At 44.6% G+C, this 21,251-nt stretch overlaps 1 protein-coding gene across 5 annotated transcripts in view; it reads left to right on the forward strand.

The window, feature by feature from the left end:
* FANCD2 (FA complementation group D2) overlaps positions 1–21,251 on the forward strand; it is a 2,923,540-nt gene that overhangs the window by 2,417,113 nt on the left and 485,176 nt on the right. For all 5 annotated transcript variants that reach the window (XM_069644087.1, XM_069644091.1, XM_069644090.1 and 2 more), the window contains one exon: positions 12,067–12,166. In XM_069644087.1, the coding sequence (XP_069500188.1) occupies positions 12,067–12,166 (100 nt within the window). The remainder of the gene's footprint in view (positions 1–12,066; positions 12,167–21,251) is intronic.

Raw genomic sequence — 21,251 nt, forward strand, 5'->3', positions numbered from 1 at the left:
GATGGGGTGTACTGGATCTGTGGTTAATTTGACTAAGTAAAGTTAATGGCAACCTTACTCTTTTCTGGGGGACAGTAATCATCCTCAGAAATGGAGTTGGTGGGAAGTCTGAACGACATCCCTGTGTCACTGCACTGAAGGTGATGTGTAACACACCAAAGAAGGGGGCCACTGAAGTGGTGTACTCCAGAGCCCACAATCATAAAAACAGGTAAAAGACACAGCAAAACATGGGTCAAAGTGGGGGAAAAGCTCACACTCTTACCAAGTGGAAAGAAATAACTCCAGAGATCCAGCAAAGCTGCTGAGGGACTCACTAGGTAAGGGAAATTAGCTATGAAATGAGAATTCTCCCTAACACTTGCCTCCGGACATTCCGCCCTACCTTCTGTCTCTTGCCTTCAGTGGACTTTCACATTTCTCGATTAAAGTCGATCTGTTGTCATTTTCCAGATTTACCTGCACACCTGCCACATAGTGTGTGGGTAAATCTGGAAGCTGCCACCAGATGGACTTTAATCGTGCAATGAGAAAGTCCACTGCGGGCAAAAGACATGTTGTGGTCTCATCACCTTAGTGAGGAGTTCCTCAAAGGCCTCTTCAGGCCTTCCCACCCGGCCCATGTTTGGGAATTAAACATTGTCATTTCAAATCTGATGAGTCCTTCCTTCGAACCCTTGCACAATGTGGACATCAAATTCCTTTTCCGAAAGAGTGCTTTTTTGGTTGCCATCACCGCTGCCTGGAGGGTAGGAATATCCAGGCTTTAACATGCAAACAACCCTACCTTGTATTCTACAAATCTAAAGCTGGGTTACGGTTGAATCAGGCTTTCATGCCTCAAGTGCCTTTGTCATTCGATCTTAATGAACCCTTGGTCCTGCCTGTCTTCCTTGCCACACCTTCTACGCCGGTGGAAAGCTTTTGGCATTCATTGGACATTATGCAGTCTTCAAAATATTATATTGCCAGTGCCAGACAACTCCACAAATCATATCAGTAGCAAGTGGCTTCTGGCTCCACAGTTGCGGGTAAAAGGCTATCCAAGTCCTCAATCTCCTGCTGGCTGTTTTATCTGTATCTCCTACTGTCACTGCATCTCTGACATGCCTGTTCTTGGTCGGCCTAGTTCGCACTCTGCAAGGGCTGTTGCTTCCATTACTACCTTCCTCTCCGGTGTCCTGTTGTTGGATATCTGCAGGGTCAGCTATGTGGAGGTCTGGCAAGACCTTCACGAGATTCCATTGTGTAGACAGGGATTCCAAAGAGGAGTCCAGGGTCTGAGAATGAGTGCTTCACAATCTGTTTGCCTAAGGTGAGCTTTCCTGAAGGTGAGACGGTATCCTTCGCCCATTTGGCATTGTATGCGTATGCGTATACTTCTTTATGATAATATATTCAAACAGCATATTAATCTATGAAAGGAATTTGTGACTTACCTTTAACTCCTGTTCTCCAGCATTGCCATCTTTTGTTGATTCACATGACTCTCCCTACTACCCCAGTTATGGATCTTCTTAGCTCATATTTTTATGATATATTAGCATATAGCACTTTTCTGTGCGATATGCTAATCTGAAGATGGCCTCCAGGGGTGGAGCTAAGGGAGTATCTGCCTATTGGCTGTGTGGCAATATGACCTAAAGTGACTGCAGTTTCAAATTTAAATGACAACTGCTTTACTGTTACCATGGATTCCCAGCCTGAAGACATGGACTAGTCAAACAGCATGTGAATCTATGAAAGATACCAATGCTGGAGAACATGAGTTACAGGTAAGTAACTAATATATTCCTTCTGGACGAAGGTGCTCAAAGAGAAGCACCAGTCTTGGAGTTATGTGTCATGGGTCAGAAATGTGAGGCGTACAACTTTGTGAATCGTTTTCAACTTTAGCCATTTTATTAAATAAAAAGGTTGGATAATCGCCTCACTATCCTTACTCTGGCAAGGATTTCCCTGCCTAAAATAAACTAAAGGAAACGCTCTTAACAAAAATATATCTAACCCTCACACTGATAACAACAAATGAAGCAAATAGAAAATGTTTGGCAATTCAACAATAACTTATACCAAATGATCAGTGTTTCTTCTCATAACCTGGGTGAATTTTCCATTACCCGATCACAACAAGGATTCTTCTCCACAGTTCAAAGTTTGACAGTTCTTAAGTTCTTGTACTCAAACTCACAAAATGCAGTTCCTTCAATAATAACACATTTGTCTTCTCCAAGTAAGCAACCACAATTGTCTTTGTCAGGATAATTGTCACAACATTTGGGTTTAGAAAGCAATACATTATTCCAGCTCTTCCTGGAGTAGGAATTGACTTCACCTTTGTAATAACAACAAAGACCTTTGTCAGAATGGTTAACAGCAATTTTGGTTTAAAAATAATTTTATCTTTTCTTCAACAAGCTTTCACAATTCTCCAATCGACTTAAGTTGTTTACCACACTTCAGCACTTGGACCATCTACTACCTGGTGTATTCCTTTACCAGGCTGTTCTGGGCAATAACTTATTGTTAGGGAGAATTCTCTGTAAAGGCTAATTTCCCAAACCTAGTGAGTCCCCCAGCAGCTTTGCTGGATTTTTGGGGTTTATTTTTTTCTCCTGCTAAGTGTGAGGCTCTTTTACTCCCACTCTTAGACATGATTTGAGGTGTTCCTTTGTCTTTCCCTGTGTTTTATGGGCTATGGGGCCTTTTACTCCATAGGGTCTCATGTGTTTTTGATGTGGGTTACACAGCACCCTCCGTGCCATAACCCAGGGGTGTCGTGGCGACCCCCAAACATAGACTCCATACCCTGGGACTGTCTCCCAGGGCATGTAAAGTCACCATTGGCTTTACTAGCCCCAAATTATGAACAGAAACCAGTACAAACCATCATATTGTGGACGTACTGGTCGGGGCAATTCGATTGCCCCGGGGTCTGTTGTTCGAGGGGGCACGTCTCCGTCCTCCCTGATCGAGTTTTGGCTGGTGGCAGTGGATACTACTTTTTATATTCGACCGCAAATATATCTCTATGGGATTTTCCCATTGTTTGAGGCTACCAACTTTAATTATTTAATTCCTATAGCCTCGAACATACCACTGGTTTATTTATTTAATATTAATTCACCAGTTGGTATTTTTTGCCAGAACTCGATTCTAAACTGGCGTTTGTGTTCTCTTCTGTGACTCCAAACCAAGTCGAGCCCTTTGTTCCACTTTTAGGCAGGCTTCTCCACAGAAGCCTCCAAAAGTGGTGCCACTCTGTCTGGGTACCACAGGGGGTGTGGGAGGGGGTTTAGGCACCCTGGACTGAGTTGCCTTGGCAACTCAAGTTGCACTCTTGTGTGATTGGCCCAAGTGGTGAGCCGGCCGGCTCACCACTTAGCATGTTTGATTGACAGCTAGGCTGAATGAATGGGGGTTTGCTGCATAAAAGCAGGGCTTTGGGGGCTGGAACTTGAGAAGTCACCACAGGACCTAAGAATCCGAGGAGGGAGAAGCTGAGCCGACCTCCAACAACGACACCACCGGTGGAGCCCTGCTGAACCGTCTCACCACTTTTCCCGACGACAGAGGAGATCTCCAGTCCGGAGAGTCTTCTTCCTTTGACTGGTGGGGATAACCAGTTTTGCCTTCTTTTCACCTTCCTGGAGCATCTCGTGGCTGCCTTGCCCGTGCCAAGCACCCCGGCAACCGGAATACCACGGCTTACCACTACTGCGAAGAGAAGGGTAGTACCTTTTAACCGAAGAACTCCGCGGCTGGTTTCTTCCCTGGCAGTGCAACGACCTTCATCTTTCCTCCACGGCGAGACCTCCTCTTCCTCTGGACGAAACACCGACTTGCACCCGCTGCCAGGAACAACTGCCCCCGCTGGAGCTTCCTTCACACTTAAGGTACTGTGTCCTGCCTGGCTTCCCTTACGACAGATCGTTCGGGGTGACAGTAAAGCCTCGACTTTCTAACCTGGGCTGGCCTGGGAAAACCTAGCTAACTTTTCCTGACTTTAATTTCATTCTTTGTGTGCAAACTATCTACAAGACTCTTTGGGCATAACCCCACTGTGTGAACCTGGACCCCTTCTGCTTGCTCTCCCCAAGAGTGGGCCTTGCAATTGACTTCCTTGCTCTCCAGTAGAACTCTGCCTATCCTGCCTTACTGTGGTTCTTGTAAAAGTATTGAAATTTGTGTGCTTCCATAGCTCTGCCTTTTTCCCTCCCTTTTTAATAAATTATTAGAGTGCCATCTTATGTTAAGCGCTCACCTCTGTCTTATAATAAGTGGTGTTTCTCATTAAGACTTGTCTAATAAGTAATTAGGGTTGTATATATAATAGTGACTGTGTGCTGAATTTACTTTTCTCTTTGTGCTAGTGTAATCTACAAGTGTGCCTTTAAATAAATAACTATATACTTTTACACCAAAGCTCTGGTCAGTGTTTGCTTATGCTACTGTATCTCTGTACCTATTGTGTATACTCTATATACTGCCTAACTCTTCTTGAGGGAAATCTGACTGCTCAGCCACAGCTACCAAGTGAATCTGTGTGGTACAGACTGCTACCAAGTGGGTTTAATGCCAAACACCTGTACTCTTAAATCTTTTGCAGTGGTCCCTAAGGGAACTGCACAGGTTTCTGCCTAACACTTCTTGCCCTATGGGTACACTCGCCTGTCCGTCTACTTCAACAACTAGTGCACAAAAGTGCTTCAATGGTAACTTACAACTCAGAATAACAACAACTTCAGTAGTCTTCTTCAGCATCAAACGTTAAACAAGTTGTGGGGAAACAAGAAACCCCATTAGTGCTCTTTAAGATTCCTTGGCTAATTATGATCCTCCCCCTCTGGATAACCTTCTCCAGCAGGGCAGCCTGTTTGCCAACTTTCATTCCCCTCCGAATCAACAACCAATTATCGAAACAAAAGATAGTTTCACGTTTCTCCTATCTTAGCTTTGGCAATGTAGGTTTCTATCACCTGAAGATCTGTGTTTCATAGCACATAAGCAGCAAGTCTCCCAATCATTAAGCCTCTCAGTATTCCCCTCTTGCATTGAGCAGGCTTTGTTTCTTTGGTATTGCTGGTTAATATAATCTTGGCTTAGGTATTGCTAAGCGTTTGCACTTTCTAAGGCTTCCCTATGGAGTTTCTGGTCTTTTCACACTCTCATGTTCTTATTTAAACAGTTAATGTGTTTCAACAGATAAAACCGTGATTGATTTTGTATAGTTCGGTATTCAAAATGTATGTTGTTGTTTTCACTCACTCGCAAGTGAAGCGGCCTGCTGTGAACACACAGACAGCATTGGGAGTGCGGCAGAGTCACTTGCAAGTTGTAAACTCACCGGTAAATCGCTTGGTTACGCTCCGCTCTGTGTTCACACGTCTTCGGTGTTTGTGGCTTCTCATGGTCGGCTGAACAGCCTCCTCTGGTTCTCCACCGCTAATGCCATTAATTAATGTAGCCTTCTCTGCTCCAAAGAGGTTTAGGTGCGACTCAAGCCATCTGGAAACTTCTAATAGGGAACACTTCCCTTGCTGCAACTGCTTCCCACTGCGCAAACTCTACACAACGAAATTGTATTGGGCAAGCGTCTCTTCCTCACGCTTCCCGCTGCGCGACCTCTGCAGTAGAGAGTCAAATACAAAGACTCTGTCAGGACCTGCCATGGTTCTTGCCGTTTCCGTGCTCCTAGTAACTTCTGTTGCCTCAAGCCTTCCTCTCAGCTGCAACCACTGCCGGCACTGCTTCTTTTTCCTCCACTACTCTACTTCTCGATCTCTCTCTCTCCTTTCTCCTTCTGCTTCTCTTGATACCTGGAGTTGGGTAGACTTTTTAAGCCTCCTCTGCTCCTTCAGGTGTAGATCATTAACATCAATTAAGAGATCACTCCCACAATAGTATTCCCCTCCATCCCTCTTCCTTGTCCAAATACTCAGGGAATTATGGGACTTGAGGTTCCTGGCAACTAAGTTAGTTTTTCTAACCCTTTGGGCTTTACTGATTGGTATGTTCTTTTCTACAACATTATTTGAAGAGATATTATACTAATCAGTTACCAGTTTGGTTTGAAAAGAGGAGTAAGGATTTTGTCGATTTTTATTCACAAACATCTTTCCTTCCATTTCCTCTTTTGAGTTTGGGAAGCATTTAGCGCTAGGGTTTTGAGGTGTGGATTTATTCACATTTGTACCACAGGAACTTTGGTTGATTTTACCCCATTTAGGTGTTCAACAAGTGGAACAGTTAAATTATTGTGCCAGCAGTCAATTAGATATTTTAGCATTTGTAATAACTTTTCCCTGAAGGAAGGTGAATACTGTGTCTCAACCAATCAATTTCTTTCACCTCCCTGAGCCTTTTTTACTCCCAGCTGATCCTCCCGCAGAGCACCACTCCCAAGGTCAGGATCAGGAAGCGTCTCCCTTTCCCTGGCCACCTGGGAGGAGACATTATGCAGGGATTTAGTGAAGGATCCATAGGATGTAGTGATTAAGAAGGTGAATTAACTGTTGGGGACCAAGTGGCAACGGAATCCGGGAATATGTATTTGTGGGAGCCTCCCTGGGGGGAAAAAGCATAACATACGGAATAGGATGGGCCAATTTCTGTTAATACTCGCCAAATGTCGGGTAGCTGTAGCATGGAAACGCCTACAAGGTCTGGCAATAGCTATGTGGCGGGTGGATGTCAGTAGGTGGGGAATGTCGGACTTGGCGACTCTACAGGGGGCAGAAACTGCGACAGAGTTTGAGGGAGTGACGATACATTGGACCCAATTGTTGAATGACCTCCCTAAAGCCAGTGACTTAAGGCCGCCATGAAGGGTTACGCGCCAGACAAGGGAACTGGGAATGAAAAAGGCAGATGGGGGCGGTAAGGACCAGGGGAGTTGCCGCAGATTCACCCCGCTCTCAGTGACACTACTGAACATGAAGGATTATGTGCCGTCAACCATGGAAATGGTGAAGAGGCCCGGATGGAATAACTTGGACACATGAATATGGGAGGGTGGGGGGGAGGGCGAGGTGGGATGTTTTTGGGTGTTGTGGTTACTGTTACGTTAAAAATGCTAAAAAAAGTGTTTAGAAAAAAAGGATCCATAGGATTTATCCTATATTGTGAAAGCCGGCCTCAGTTCCAACAGTAGACCGGGATCCGTACAAGAAGTACAGGGCTCCCCTTCCGATCCGCTTTTCTTGTCGGCTCATGCCTCCCCAGAGAGCCTTGTTGTTTAGGCAGCATGACGAGCCTGAAGACGTCGTTCCCCCTGACTTGGCGAGCAAGAGACTGGATAGCTGGGGAAGAAAGGTTTTTGGGTTCAAGCAGTCTGGGCCTGAGATCAATTATTACCTTGTGTGCCTTGGCCTAATTTTCCTTTTGTCCACAATCTCAGAGGCCGCATAGCAGAAACATTTTGGATTTTCCGCTTTCTTTTGCCGGGGCATGCCTGCAGATTGGCACTGTTAATGGGTATGTCGCTGCTATTTCAGTTTTCCAGGGAACCCCGGAGCAGGGCACATTTTTTACATATTGCAATTTCTGCAGGTGTCGTGTATTCAGTTTCCCACTCTCTAGTTTGCAGTACTGGCTTGGGATTTTGATTTATGGACTTTTATTATGGGTGCTCGATTTGGGCTCCTCCACTCTTGTTTGTCAAAAATGCTCACCCTTAAGGTGATTTTCCTGGCCGCCACCATTTCCGCTAGATGGGTGATTAAGCTCCAGGCATGTTATTAAAACCTCCCTAGTTGGTTTTCTCTATGGAAAAGGTAACTTTGACATTAGTCCATCCTTTCTCACAAAGGTGGTCACTGATTTCGATCTCTCTCAAAATATCTATCTTCCTATCTTTTTTCCTCTGCCTCATCGTTCCAAGGCAGGGTAACGATTCCATCAGCTGGACCCGGTGTGGACCCTCAGCTACTACACCTCTCTGATGAGAGCGATCAGGGACGATTACCACTTTTGTTGGTTACGCTGGTTCATGTGCTGGTAGGGCTATAACAATCCTATTAATCTGTGATTACTATGAGCTGGCTGTGGTAAGGATGTGCCCGAGGGTCTCTGAGATGTTTCCACCAGGGGGATTGGCTGACACCTTGACTCTGCAACTTGGAGTTCCTGTTCTGGACATTTGCTAGGTGACTACGTGGGCTTCTCTGCACAGGTTTCCTAAACATTACTGCTTGGATTCTGAGTCAGGACAGGATGCTCATTTTAGTAGAGCTGTCCTTCAGGCAGGTGATCCTTGATCCCCTGGCAGGGGAGTTGCTAGGTCTGGAAAAGACCCGGGGCTACGCTGATGTCGGAACTGTTGGGACTGGGGGCTAGCTAGCCTTTTGGCTGTAGCTCCTGAGATTCTATCCGGGGCTACAACCAAAAGATCAGTGGCTATAGCCCCCTTACCCCCCCCTAGCAACGCCTCTGTCCCCTGATGATGAAAATGTTTCACAAGAGCAGATGCTCTGGGATATAGTTATCATAGATGAGGAATTTTGGGGAATAATATTACCAAGAGTTAAGTAATTTGTTTATATGCATGAAGGTCCTTGAACAGAACAACACTGTCCCCAAAACGCAGAGATGTTTACAAACATCAGAAAAAACCAACACCCTCCTCTTTGCCCTTTTCTAGATGTATTCCACCCCAGTCTTGCTGCGCTTTACCTTCCCAGATGTAAGACATGTGTAATGTTTTATTTTGAGTGTTTTCTTGCCGTGCTATTTTCGGCTATAGGTACGTTTCGCAAATCCAACATGGCATCAATCATAAAATAGTTCCTTACGTTTCTCAGTTTATCATTCAGCACCTCCTACGCAATGTCTGCGAACCTTACACCATTTCCCAATTGTTTCAAAAAGTTTCACGGTCTCTGAATCAGGAAGTGGGACTGAGGAGTGGACCGAGATCTGTCTATTTTTTTAACCAACCTTCTCTTCTGGCTATTTAAAAAACATGTGCTTCACAGATTAATGCCAAATTTGCAAAAGCTCACTTTTGAGACCAGGCTGCCGATTCTAATGCAAGTTTAATGAAAATCTGTGCAGTGATTCTGGTGGAAAAAAAACAAAATGTCACCTACTGAACTCTTGACTGGCGAAAATTTGGACTTTTTTTGGCCCCCCTTTACACCATATATATATGTGGGAGGGGGGTATGGGATATAATACAAGTATGGGGTGAACGGGGTCTCCCCCCTCCCCAGCATATGTATGTGGTGTAAAGGTGGTTGGAGGAAAAAAACAGCATTTTCGGCTGTCTGGGGATCACAGTAATGACATAGATCCGTTCGGCCTATATGTGCAACAGAAATGATTTCCCATTGAAGTAAATAGCATTTAAAACATTTTGGGACCACTCTATAACTTTACCCTCTTGACGAAACGACACCAAATGTCCAAATTTTCCAAAAAATGTAAAGTCGGGTCTATTGTTTTCGGAATGTTTGTGTAAATATGTCGGTCAGCGCCAAGGTTGTATGTAATGTATAACACAAACACACACGTTCTTTGGGCACTGAATGGTTTAAGAAACTTGTTAGGAATTTTGTAAATTGCATACTTTTGGTGCTCGTATGTATATAATCTTGTTATTGTTGTGTCATGACACTGTTTCCTCTTTTAAAACAAAAAGTCGAGTTCCCAAATCTGGGAACTCACGTCCTCTGCACTCTATGGGTGGCTCAATGATGAGTCCTATTATTAATTTTTTCTATTAAATAGAAGATTGGGTAATATATTCGATTGAGTTTAACAGTAGAATGATCAATAATAATTGTTCAATTGCATATGTACAAATATACACAATGACAAAAACGTATATTAGTTTGAATCCAATTATTTATTTAGGAGCCCAACGCGTTTCGTGAATTGGTTCACTTCTTCAGGGGCAATTTTCATAATTTTCAAACTTTTCAAACAATCTCTGAAAAACATAACATTCAAATAAATCCACATTAGAACAAATCATCTCAATGCAGAGTATCTTATATATTATTACAAAGGTAATCAAATCAGTCATATCATAACGCCTAATTTGGTGGCTAAAGATCCAAAAAGTAACCCATATCATGCTCATTCATTTGTTCCTTACTAATAGTCATAGACACACTGTGTCCTATCTGTACAGAAAAGTTCATCACAAAGTAAATCACATATAATGTCTATTTGGTATGTTGTGTTAAAACCAATAGTCAATAAAGTAATTGCTGTCACAAATAGGGCATGTCAATATTCCAAGAGAACATTTACCTATGGTTTAGATTAAATCAGTCATCAAAAATAAGGTTTTACATCATAGAGAAGGTTGAAAGTAGATCCTCTGTCTATTCGCGTCAGAATATGCTGAGGTCCTATTCGAAAAACTTGCAAAGAAATATTGTAAAGAATTATTAGAATGGATAGGTAGGTAAGAAAAAGTAAGGATAGTAAAGGCAGGCATAGCTGTATTTTACCAGCAAGGGTCTCAACACAGTTAACGAGTAAATACTGAAGCGGGATCCAGTTTAGTAGTGTGGTCAGCCATTTTGTTCAGCAATGAATTGGCCAGGGAAAACCCCTGTTCTGAAAAGAAAACCCCAAAAAAAGGGAGGATTAAATTACCCTAGTGGGCATAAAGTCAAACAAGTATCAAGAGTCGAAGTACACTCACGTTGGACGAAATAGTGTAAAAGAAAAGAAGAACAACAGTCTTCCGGGAGGAACAGTCTCCTGGCAGGATCCGCTACAAAGGCGGTGACTGGAAGCAGTCCTTAAATACTCAGAAGTATAGTGATGCAAATCAACGTACTGCATCGAGAGAACGTGTGACGTCACGGTGTAAACACTGTGACGTCATCACTCGCATGCACAGTTGCGGTCAATATCGAAGTAGATACGAAGAAACCAGGGTTGTTGGAGGATGTCCTTGGAAAAGATCCGTTTAGTAACGAATGAAAAAAAGGGTGGGTGGTTTGATATTGTGTGTAAAAGCAGGAACATGTATATTCCGATGTAAAGTGTCTCGGTAAACACAAAAGGATAAGTAAAAGAATATTTAATGGATGCTGAAAGCAAACTTGACTGGCAGAAAACATCTGGATGATGTTTAACGAGTAAAAGCATCTAAAACAAAGTAAGAGCCAATAAAATCGGATGATGCGCATTTTTGCACATTTTTCGAATAGGACCTCAGCATATTCTGACGCGAATAGACAGAGGATCTACTTCCCACCTTCTCTATGATGTAAAACCTTCTTTTTGATGACTGATTTAATCTAAACCATAGGTAAATGTTCTCTTGGAATATTGACATGCCCTATTTTTGACAGCAATTACTTTATTGACTATTGGGCTTAACACAACATACCAAATAGACATTATATGTGATTTACTTTGTGATTAACTTTTCTGTACAGATAGGACACAGTGTGTCTATGACTATTAGTAAGGAACAAATGAATGAGCGTGATATGGGTTTCTTTTTGGATCTTTATCCACAAAATTAGGCATTATGATATGACTGATTTGATTACCTTTGTAATAATATATAAGATACTCTGCATTGAGATGATTTGTTCTAATGTGGATTTATTTGAATGTTGTTTTTCAGTGATTGTTTGAAAAGTTTGAAAATTATGAAAATTGCCCCTGAAGAAGTGAACCAATTCACGAAACGCGTTGGGCTCCTAAATAAATAATTGGATTTAAACTAATATACGTTTTTGTCATTGTGTATATTTGTACATATGTAATTGAACATTTATTATTGATCATTCTACAGTTAATCTCAATCAAATATATTACCCAATCTTCTATTTAATAGAAAAAATGTATAATAGGTCTCATCATTGAGCCACCCATAGAGTGCAGAGGACGTGAGTTCCCAGATTTGGGAACTCGACTTTTTGTTTTATGTCTTTGCAGCCCTTATGCCAGGGCTGTCATCTTTCTCCTCCGCACCTTAAAATGTATTATTCCCTTGTATAAAATCCACTTACTATATACACATAAAAATCAGGTGTGTCGTTTGATCTACTCATATTGTTTGTATACTGTTTCCTCTTTTCTCACACACAAAAGCTTCACTGGCAAAGAGATTCTTGGCTCAAGTTTGGATCAAGCCAACAGGGGAACGAGAGAAGGGTACCAGTTACAATGAAACGCTGAAGAATCTGATTTGGTAAGTGTTATCTTTATAATTGCACCAATAAAAACAAATATGTTTGTGCATTGACCAGACTGTTTGATATAGTAACAACTGTATGGTATCTTCTATGAAACATATGTGTCTAATTTATTTGTATAGCTGCCATATTCCTTTGAGCTCATTAACCTTTATGACTCTCTCACTACAGGATGAGGGCTCTGAATTTTCTTTACATAGTCAGAAATATTGAGGTTAGTGCATATGCTGCAGCATATCAGTAGGTACCAGAGCCATAGTTGTCACCACTGTTGTGCCATATCATTCTTTCAACTATCCCATGCAAATCAAGTACTGTATTAAATCATTATTATTGATTCTTACTTAGAATGTTCAGATTGTAAATTGACACTGTATTCTTAGGTGTGAATGAGTCAGGATCATGCCTAACATTGACAGTATTAATAGAAGCCTTGAGAACCGTCAGTTGCCAGGAGACTGCAAACATTGATCGTGTGAGCCGTCAGTACAACATGACAAAAGACACATGGGAGTTCCAGGCAATTGTCTGCCAGACTTCGTTGACATCCATTGCATACAGGAAGCATGCATGCCAACCCACCAGCAACAGTCTCAGGGCATACATAAATAACAGGATTATAGTATGGTCACTCTGGTTATGCTACAAAGACCCAACAGCAAGTGAGGGGGACCAGCTCTGAAGGTAGAGAGCATCTGTTTCTCTAGCTAGTAACAGTGGACAAATGGGGCAAGCTGGGCGATTTGAAATGTGATTAACAGGGTGTAATCTGTCTCGCAAAGGAAAGGCACCTTCTATTTCCTGCTTCTGAATGGTTGCTGTTTCTGTGCATCATTTGGGTCTCAGACCAAAGTGGCAGACTGGGTATTGAAATGGCTGGTGTAGGTAATCTGTTTCTGCTTTCAGCTTAAAAGAACCTGTTAAGTTGAACACTGACTGCTATATGGAGCAACATTTGACCGTGATTGCCTGCTCCATACAAATATATGCCTGTATTATTATAGCTGTGTCCGATGTCAATAAATATGCATGTTACTCACATTTCTAATTGTGATTATTTTCGGCTATGCAAAATTATGCATTATGATGTGACGATCCTCTGACAATAACGATCCTCAGCCAATAAACACTGAACTCAATTGCTTTATTGAAATGAAAGGGATCTTTCTTAAATGTTAAGTGGATGTGTACTCTAATACATTCTCCAGCCTATTTCTTTGAGATGTAGCAGGTAATTTATTACTAAGTGATATTGGCCTAACATAGACCTTTCACCAAAACGCACCACACAATTAAAACACATTTCATTAAAACCAATTACTATTGAATGCAAACAGAAATGTGTTTAATCAAATATACAAAAATGCATTCTTTAAAAAAAAAGATAATAACATACGTATAAATTTCATCAGACATGCATGTCTCTAGGCCTAAAAATTCAAAACATCCAATTCAACTATTTTAAACACGGCCTGTAAAAACTTCAACAAGGCAATAACCATAGAGGCTCTTTCTCCACCTCTCACAATCACCCACCAGTCCTCAAGGGTCAATTAACTTGATTCCTCAAAAAAGTGATCCAAATATAATGTTCTTTTATCAGTCAACCCTGTACAAGTTAGCGTAAGATGATACAATGTCTCTCTTAACTCATTGTTGTTACAAAACCTACACGATACATCCTAGCCATTCCATTTCCTTCTAGCAATCAGAATTTCCTTTGTGGGAAAAAGATTAAGAAAAAGGGCCTCATCACGAGTTGGGTGGTAACGCCGGCGCTATTAGCGCCGGCGCTAATAGCCCTACCGCACGGGTTTGGCGGAAGGGTTATTGCCCATTCCCCATTGGGCCCATTCGGGAATTCCTCATTCCCCAATGGGGAACATTCGTGCTATTACCACCAGCAGATTTCCCACCGGCGGTAATTGCGCCAAAAATCAGCAATTTTGCTGCGGATTTCCCCCCAGCTGAGAGCTGGGGGGAAATCCGCCAAAGCCATGATCTGGCGGACCCTTAAATGCGGCGGTAATATCGCTACTGCTGCATTTAAGTGTTACCACCAGACTCGTGATGAGGCCCAAAATCTTAAAAATTGCTGCCTATAAAAGCTATCGGGAAATTTAGATAAATATTTTGGCAGTGTGTTATATGAATAGTGCTCTAATGAGGAGTCTTGATAAAACTTGAATTTTGATTTTTCATCAGTTGTTTTAGACCAATCCTTCCTACAGATTTTAATTTTCACATGCATGCGGTTTTCGAGCAATGTCTTCTCCGAAGTACCTAAGTTCAGCTTTATTGCTCGACAGGACTTTCTCCAAGCTTCAAGTATTGGCTCACTTTATTACCCAAGGCACGGCTCAGTATTTGAAAACCTCTCCTAGGCGACTACAAAATACATTTGCGATACAAGGATAGGGATTTCCAAATGATTATTGCATACAGCGAAATAATGCCTAACTCGTATTGCACCACCTGAATTGGAGTCCCCCTTGGGAATTTCAACACCTTCTTCTAGAACAACCCCTTTAGTGCGGGCCTCACAGTGTGAGGGATAGCAAAAGAAATCTCTGCCCCATATGTTATAATAGGGACCACTTTTAGCCTATAAAATCTCACCATAGTCAAGGGGATGCAGCCATACTTTCTCAACAAGATTGCTGCCTGGGATGCAAAGTTCTTCACCTTCGATATTAACGCAGCCAACCTTGGAGCATCATTCTGACTTATTAAATTCCCAGGTAAATATATTAACTTTACTTTGGTCAGTGATGCTTGGTTCAAACACCAAACTCAATGTTTGGATTTTTTTCCCACAGGAGCTTCAGCAACCAGAATCCTAGATTTTTCCAGATTAATTCCTAATTTGCTGTTCCCTACATATGTTTCCAGAGCTTTCAATTTATGCTGAAGTCCTATGGGTCTGATCTGTTAAGTCGATCGTCTGCATACAATACATGCCCCATCACCCTTCCATTCAATCTAGGAGGGGAACGCTCAACAGTCACCCAGTGTATCAGCCAAATCAAAAAGAAATAAGTAAAAAAGGGCTGTGGCTAATGGGGCAACCTTGTTTTAAGCCCCTCCTCGTCTCTATTGACCTTGACAAGCGATCCGCCCCATCCAAGCGGACTCCAATGGAAATATTCGTGTACAGAACCCAGATGGCCTGCACCAGACCTTCCGAGCAAACCCGTCTAACCAATTTGGCCAACAGGAGTTATCTGTCCACTGAGTCCAAAGCTTGTTCAAGGTCAATAAATGCCAGATGTAACTTCCTCTTTTTAGTCATACAACGCGTTTTCAGGATATATTTTTTTTTTAATTTTGGTTTTATTAGTATTTATGCAAAACAATAACAGTAACACTTCATACATTTTCACATGACCGTCGAGTGTGTCCTCACCCCTGCACCCTAACCCGACCCCCCCCCGAACTTGGGTTTCCTTGAACTGAACCTGTTAGACCTTGACGATAGGCATTATGTTATAGCGCTAAGACTTTCAAAGCAAACATCTTTACCGGTGCTCGAGAACTAGCCCAAAAATGACTCACTTAATGTTTTATAATTTCTCCATTTTTTGCCGGATGGTGGATCTTCCCTCCTCCTCCCCTCTTGGTGTCCCCCTTCGCCGCTTCAGATCCATCAACACATCATTATCTCATTGCACTTCCCATCCCCATGATTGTCTCACCCCGTCCCAGTTTGCTTGAAAGGTGCCTGAGTCATCATTGACCAATGCAGTCAATTTGTCCATGAGGAACATGTTCTTCAGCTTTCTTTGCCAGTCCTCTTTAGACGGGACTTCTGGGCTTTTCCATTTCTGCGCCAGGGTCACCCTCCCCGCCCTCAGCATCGTTTCCCACATTCTGGGGTACCTGTATATGTCCAAGTCCACTGGGGGCAGGCCTAATAATATCGTCAATGGATCTTGTGGGATTTCGTCCCCCGTGGCCTCTGCAATCCAACCTCTCATGTCCTCCCAGTATTTTTGAACCTGCGGACAATGCCACCACATGTGTTCCCTCATTCCCACCTGGCCACATCATCTCGGACATTTCGGCGAGACCCGCAGGAACATCTTTGATAGCTTTAGTGGGTGCCTGTGCCATCCCTGTAGGATTTTTAAGTTGTGTTCCATGTCTGCTGTTAATAGGTTCCCATGGAAAGCTATTTTGAAGACTTTGTCCCACGCCTCTTCCGATAGGACCTCCTCTGTCAGGTCATTCCAATAGGTACGGAACCCTCTCCTCTCCGCTAGATTATTGGCATTCAATAGTTTGTACATTTTAGACACCATATCCTTCCTTGAGTTAGCAGAGTTCAACATTTTCTCAAAGGGAGTCAAAGATCTCCTGAGTTTGTGCCCAAAGTCTGATCACCTATGATGCCCTTCAGCCTGAGATATTCAAAAATAGAGACCGCCCCCTGGCCCAGCTCCTCTGTCAATTCCTCATATGACAAAAAGTCTCCCTCTCTGAACAATTGGCCCGCCCTTTCCATACCATCGTCGGACCAGGCCTGCACATTCTTAAATCCCCTGCTTCCCAGCCTGAGTGTGGGACCCCACAATGAGGTTGAGGGGGAAGGCCATCTTGTCAGGTGACTGGTTTGTGCCCCCTCCTTCCAGATTTACCAGAGCTCCCCTAACGTTGGGTGATTCTTTAACCTGTTCAGAATTGCTTTCTCAGAGCCCAAAGGAGGTCCCGGACATTACGTGGATGAGCATCCATGTCCTCCAGGTAGGTCCAATAAATACCCTTGCCCTCTTTCATGTGTTCTAGGAGTACCCTTAACTGGGCCGCGCAAAAGTAAAGGCGGAAGTCCGGCAGCCCAAAGCCCCCTTCTTCCCTAGGAAGGCTGACAGTCGTCCTCCTGTTTGAACTGATTTCTGGAGTTCTTTAAAAGTCTGGTCGGGACACGCGTGGGAAGGGCCATGAAGTGATAAAGTAGTCTTGGTAGGACATTCATTTTCACTGCTGTCATGCGCCCGTACCATGACAGGATCATATTACCCCACTGCCTCATATCCGTCTTGATCTCAGTCATTATGGGGTCGTAGTTAACTGGGGCCAGTTGCGAAAGGTCCCTGGTGAGACTAATCCCCAGATACTGAATGGAGTCTTTTTCCACACTAATCCCCATGACCCTGTCTGAGGGGTCCAGCAGTGGGTCCTCCGCCCGGATAGGGAGTAACGTAGATTTCGATTTGTTGATTTTCAACCCCGAGAGTTGCCCGAAGAAACCTATTAAGGACAGGAGGCGGGAGCAAGCAGCGGGGCTCCCCCAAATAAGCCAGAATGTCATCTGCAAACAGTGAAAGTTTAATTTCCACTTCCCACCGTCTAATTCGCTTGATATCAGGGTGGGTCCTCACCGCTATGGCTAGGGGTTCCATTGTAAGGCCGTATATTTGGGGGGAAAGAGGACACCCCTGTCTCGTTCCCCACGAGAGGGAAAACAAGGCCGAAAGCTCCATTCACCTGGACCCTTGCTGTTGGGGCCCTATACAATGTGGCTTCCCTTTTTCTCATTCGTTCCCTGAACCCCATTCTTTGGAGGAGTCTTATCATATACCTCCACTCGACCCTATTGAAAGCTTTTTCCGAGTCTATTGAAAGCAAGCTCGCGTCCAGGTTCGATACTTGTGCATAATACATCAGGTCTAATGTTTTACGGATATTATCCGAGCCCTGACGTCCCCCTATAAAACCCACCTGGTCCCCATGAACCAATGTTGTCATAATCCCCTCCATCCTTTTGCCAATCAACTTTGCCAGGATTTTGACATCCACATTAAGCAACAATATCGGTCTATAGCCAGGGGCATTCTGTCAGGCTTTTCCCTCTTTGGGCAAAAGTACTATAATTGCACCCATCATGGTTTCGGGCAGGATTTCCCCCTCGAGGACCGCATTAAACACCTTCGCCAGGTGAGGGACAGAAGTGGAGCGGAACATCTTATAGAATTTTACCATAAACCCATCCTCCCCTGGTGACGTTCCTCCCTTAATTCCCTTCATTACTCTCACTATCTCTTCTACCGATATCAGGGCCTCCATGTCGTCAGCCACTTCCTTCACCAGGGCCAGCACCAGTATCGCTTTTAGGAAGTTGTCAATTTGGGCGTCGTCCCCCTCATACTCAGATTTGTTCAACTCTGTATTGTACCGCGAAAGCCCCCCCCCTCCATCCCCCCCTCTGCACTCGGTACGGTATCCCAATGTTCCCGACTCCATTTTTATTGCTTTCACCATCCAATTCTGCTGGAACTCCCTCAGTTGCCATGCCAGTATACTGTCAGCCCTGTCCCCCTTTTAATAATATTTCTGTTTAACCAGTTGGAGGCTTCACTCAGTTTTTTTTAACAGTAGTTCCATCAGCTTTAGCCTATATTCCTCCAGGGCTGCTACCCGGTCCGAGTTAATGGGCCTAGCCGGGTACCCACCTGGTTAAAGTTTTGTTATTTTTTCTCAGAGGGCTTTCTCCTGGGCCTCCCTCTCTCTTTTTCTTTGGGCTCCTATTCTATTTAGGACTCCCCGTATGGTCGCCTTGAATGCGTCCCATAGCATATGTGGGCTAACCTCCCCATTATCATTTAGATCAAAATATTCTACAATGCTTTCTAGCACCTTCTTTGCAATCACCTCATCCTTCAGCAATGCATCGTTACACTTCCAACGCCCCCTCCGATTACGCCTCACCCTCCAATCAGGGTGATCCTAACCAGATCGTGGTTGGCCCAAGGTACTGGTTCCACCTTATGGCCTGTTGCATAAGGGAGGAGGGACTTATCAATGAGGATATAATCGATCCTTGAAAAGGACTCATGTATCCTAGAATAATGTGTACGGGGGTGGCCTGCTTTCGAGCTTGGGAGTGAGTCTTCCAGGCTGAGGTCCTGGTTGACCCTGCGAAAGCTTTGCGTTTTGTGGTCATCTGCCGCCCGGGAAGCCTAGGGTGCCAGTCTCGTCCTATCGGTTGCGGGGTTCAGGACCATGTTAAAATCTCCCCCCACTATCATTGTACCTCGCATGAAGATTTGGAGCTAGTTTCTCACCCCCTCCCAGATGTGAGCCTGCCCCTCATTTGGCCCGTATACCACCGCCAAGGTTAATGGAGAGCCCTGAAGTGTACCCCTAACTAACAAGTAGTATGGACCCCTCCGGGTCCTTCACCGTTGCCTCTGTTTCGAAACCCATTCCCCTCGCCAATACAATTGCCACTCCCCTCTTTTTGGTTCTGTGTGATGCGCATAAAACCTCTCCAATCCCTCCCCCTCTCAGGATAGGTTCCTTCCCCCTTTCCCAGTGTGCCTCATACAAGAAGAACAGGTCCAGTTTCGCCCTACGAAATTCCCTACTCAGTAGGGATCTTTTAGTGGGAGTGTTCAGACTTCTGACATTCAGGGAGTTCACCTCCAGCACTGGTAAACAATCAGACATTTTCATGATCTAGCTTTCCATCATTCGGTGTCCTCAGAGCACCCTTCTGTTCAATAACCCCTTGCCGTCGTGCCATTTTGGTAAACCTCTAATTGTCTGGTAACGCCAACAAGCCGTTAATCCCCCCTCCCATGTTCTCTCCCCTCCCCCTGCGTGAAGCTTAAACTTAACCTCAATTGCCACCCCCTTCGTTCCCCCAACTCTTATCAACCCCAACTCCCCCGTCCTCCCTCCCGGCGCCCAGCGAGTTAGTTCAACGATTTCTGGTATTTGGCCGGACCACCAACTTGCCCGTCCTCTCTGGGCCGCTGTTGGATTTAATTCTCCCGTTGAGCCCCCTCCCTCCCCACGATGAGCTGTCCCATATATGCACCCCTCATACTTGCTGTTCTTTGGGATTATAGCCATACGTTACATCCTTATTTATATGGTTGTACTCTCCATCATCCCTTCGGGCTGCGCCATCCTCTATCCTTTTTCAGGGGAGGTATGTTCAGTTTCTTGAAATTCCTGGCACCTGCCAACCTCTTCCTATCTCCAGGTGTCTCCAATCCACTTGCTCCCGCCACCGCCATCCCTGTAGTCCTGTAGTCTTGGATTGCTTCTCTTATGTCCTTTTCTGTCCTCTTCTGTAACCAGGGTCGTTCTCTGTACCATATATTCAAATGTCAAGGAGAAGGGCTCGCCCCACCTGTAGCGCATATCCCTTACCCTCAGGCACTGGGTCAGGGGGCGACATTATCTCCATTTGGCCAGCGTGTATGCAGAGAGGTCCTGGAGGATGGTTATCTTTCCGTCTCCCCTTCCGCCTCCAGAACCCCACAGAATCGGAGGTTGTTCCTCCTCTCTCTCTTCTCAAAATCGTCCATTTGTCTAGCCCTCTCCTCATCCCTCTTCTCCGATGCCGCCAATCTCATGTTTATTTGTGTTTCTTGGGCCGCGGACGACAATTAGTCTCTAGCTGCAGCATCCTGTCCTCGACTTTGTCGACCCTTAGGTCAATTTTCTTCCAACTTTTGGGCTATATGTGACCCCATGTCTCTTATTTCTTGAAGGACCGAGGCAAAGCCACTTTCCATTGCTGCGGTGTCCTTCGGTGTGGCCTCGGACTGGGCCATTCCGCCGTCTTGGTCCCGGCTGCTTTGACTGCTTCCTGCCTTGTGATAACGGTATCCTTGAAGGGCTTCCTTCCAGCTCATGTGGCCATGCCCCTGCTTTAGCTCCTGGGGCCCCACTCCTTGTTCCTAGTTGGTCGGTGTTGTGTGGAGCTCATGTGAGGGATAGGAGTATGGACTCCGTGGGCCTTGGCCCCCGCTCACTTCTAGGTCCTGAAAAGTGCTTGTGGGGTGGGGGTGGTTTTTCCTCCCCTCTGTCGTAGTGTCTCCCCTTCCGAGAGCCTTGTGCTTTGGTTGAGCAGTCTCAGGTCTCCTGGGGTCTCCTGGGCTGGCACACGCCCCGGGCCCGCGCCTGGGGGCCACCACCCTAGATGGTCCGGGGTTCAGAGGACTCCTGCCCGCGGCTGGCTCTGCCTTTCTCTCTCGTGTTTGTTAGGGTAAATTACAAGGGCGAAGCCTTACCCCCTTCAGGCTATGTCGGCTTTCCTTCTTCGCTGCCAATGGTGCCTCTGAATGGGGT

The sequence above is a fragment of the Ambystoma mexicanum genome, chromosome 2p, assembly GCF_040938575.1.
Source record: "Ambystoma mexicanum isolate Mex_15411 chromosome 2p, UKY_AmexF1_1, whole genome shotgun sequence".
In the NCBI taxonomy this organism is placed as follows: domain Eukaryota; kingdom Metazoa; phylum Chordata; class Amphibia; order Caudata; family Ambystomatidae; genus Ambystoma; species Ambystoma mexicanum.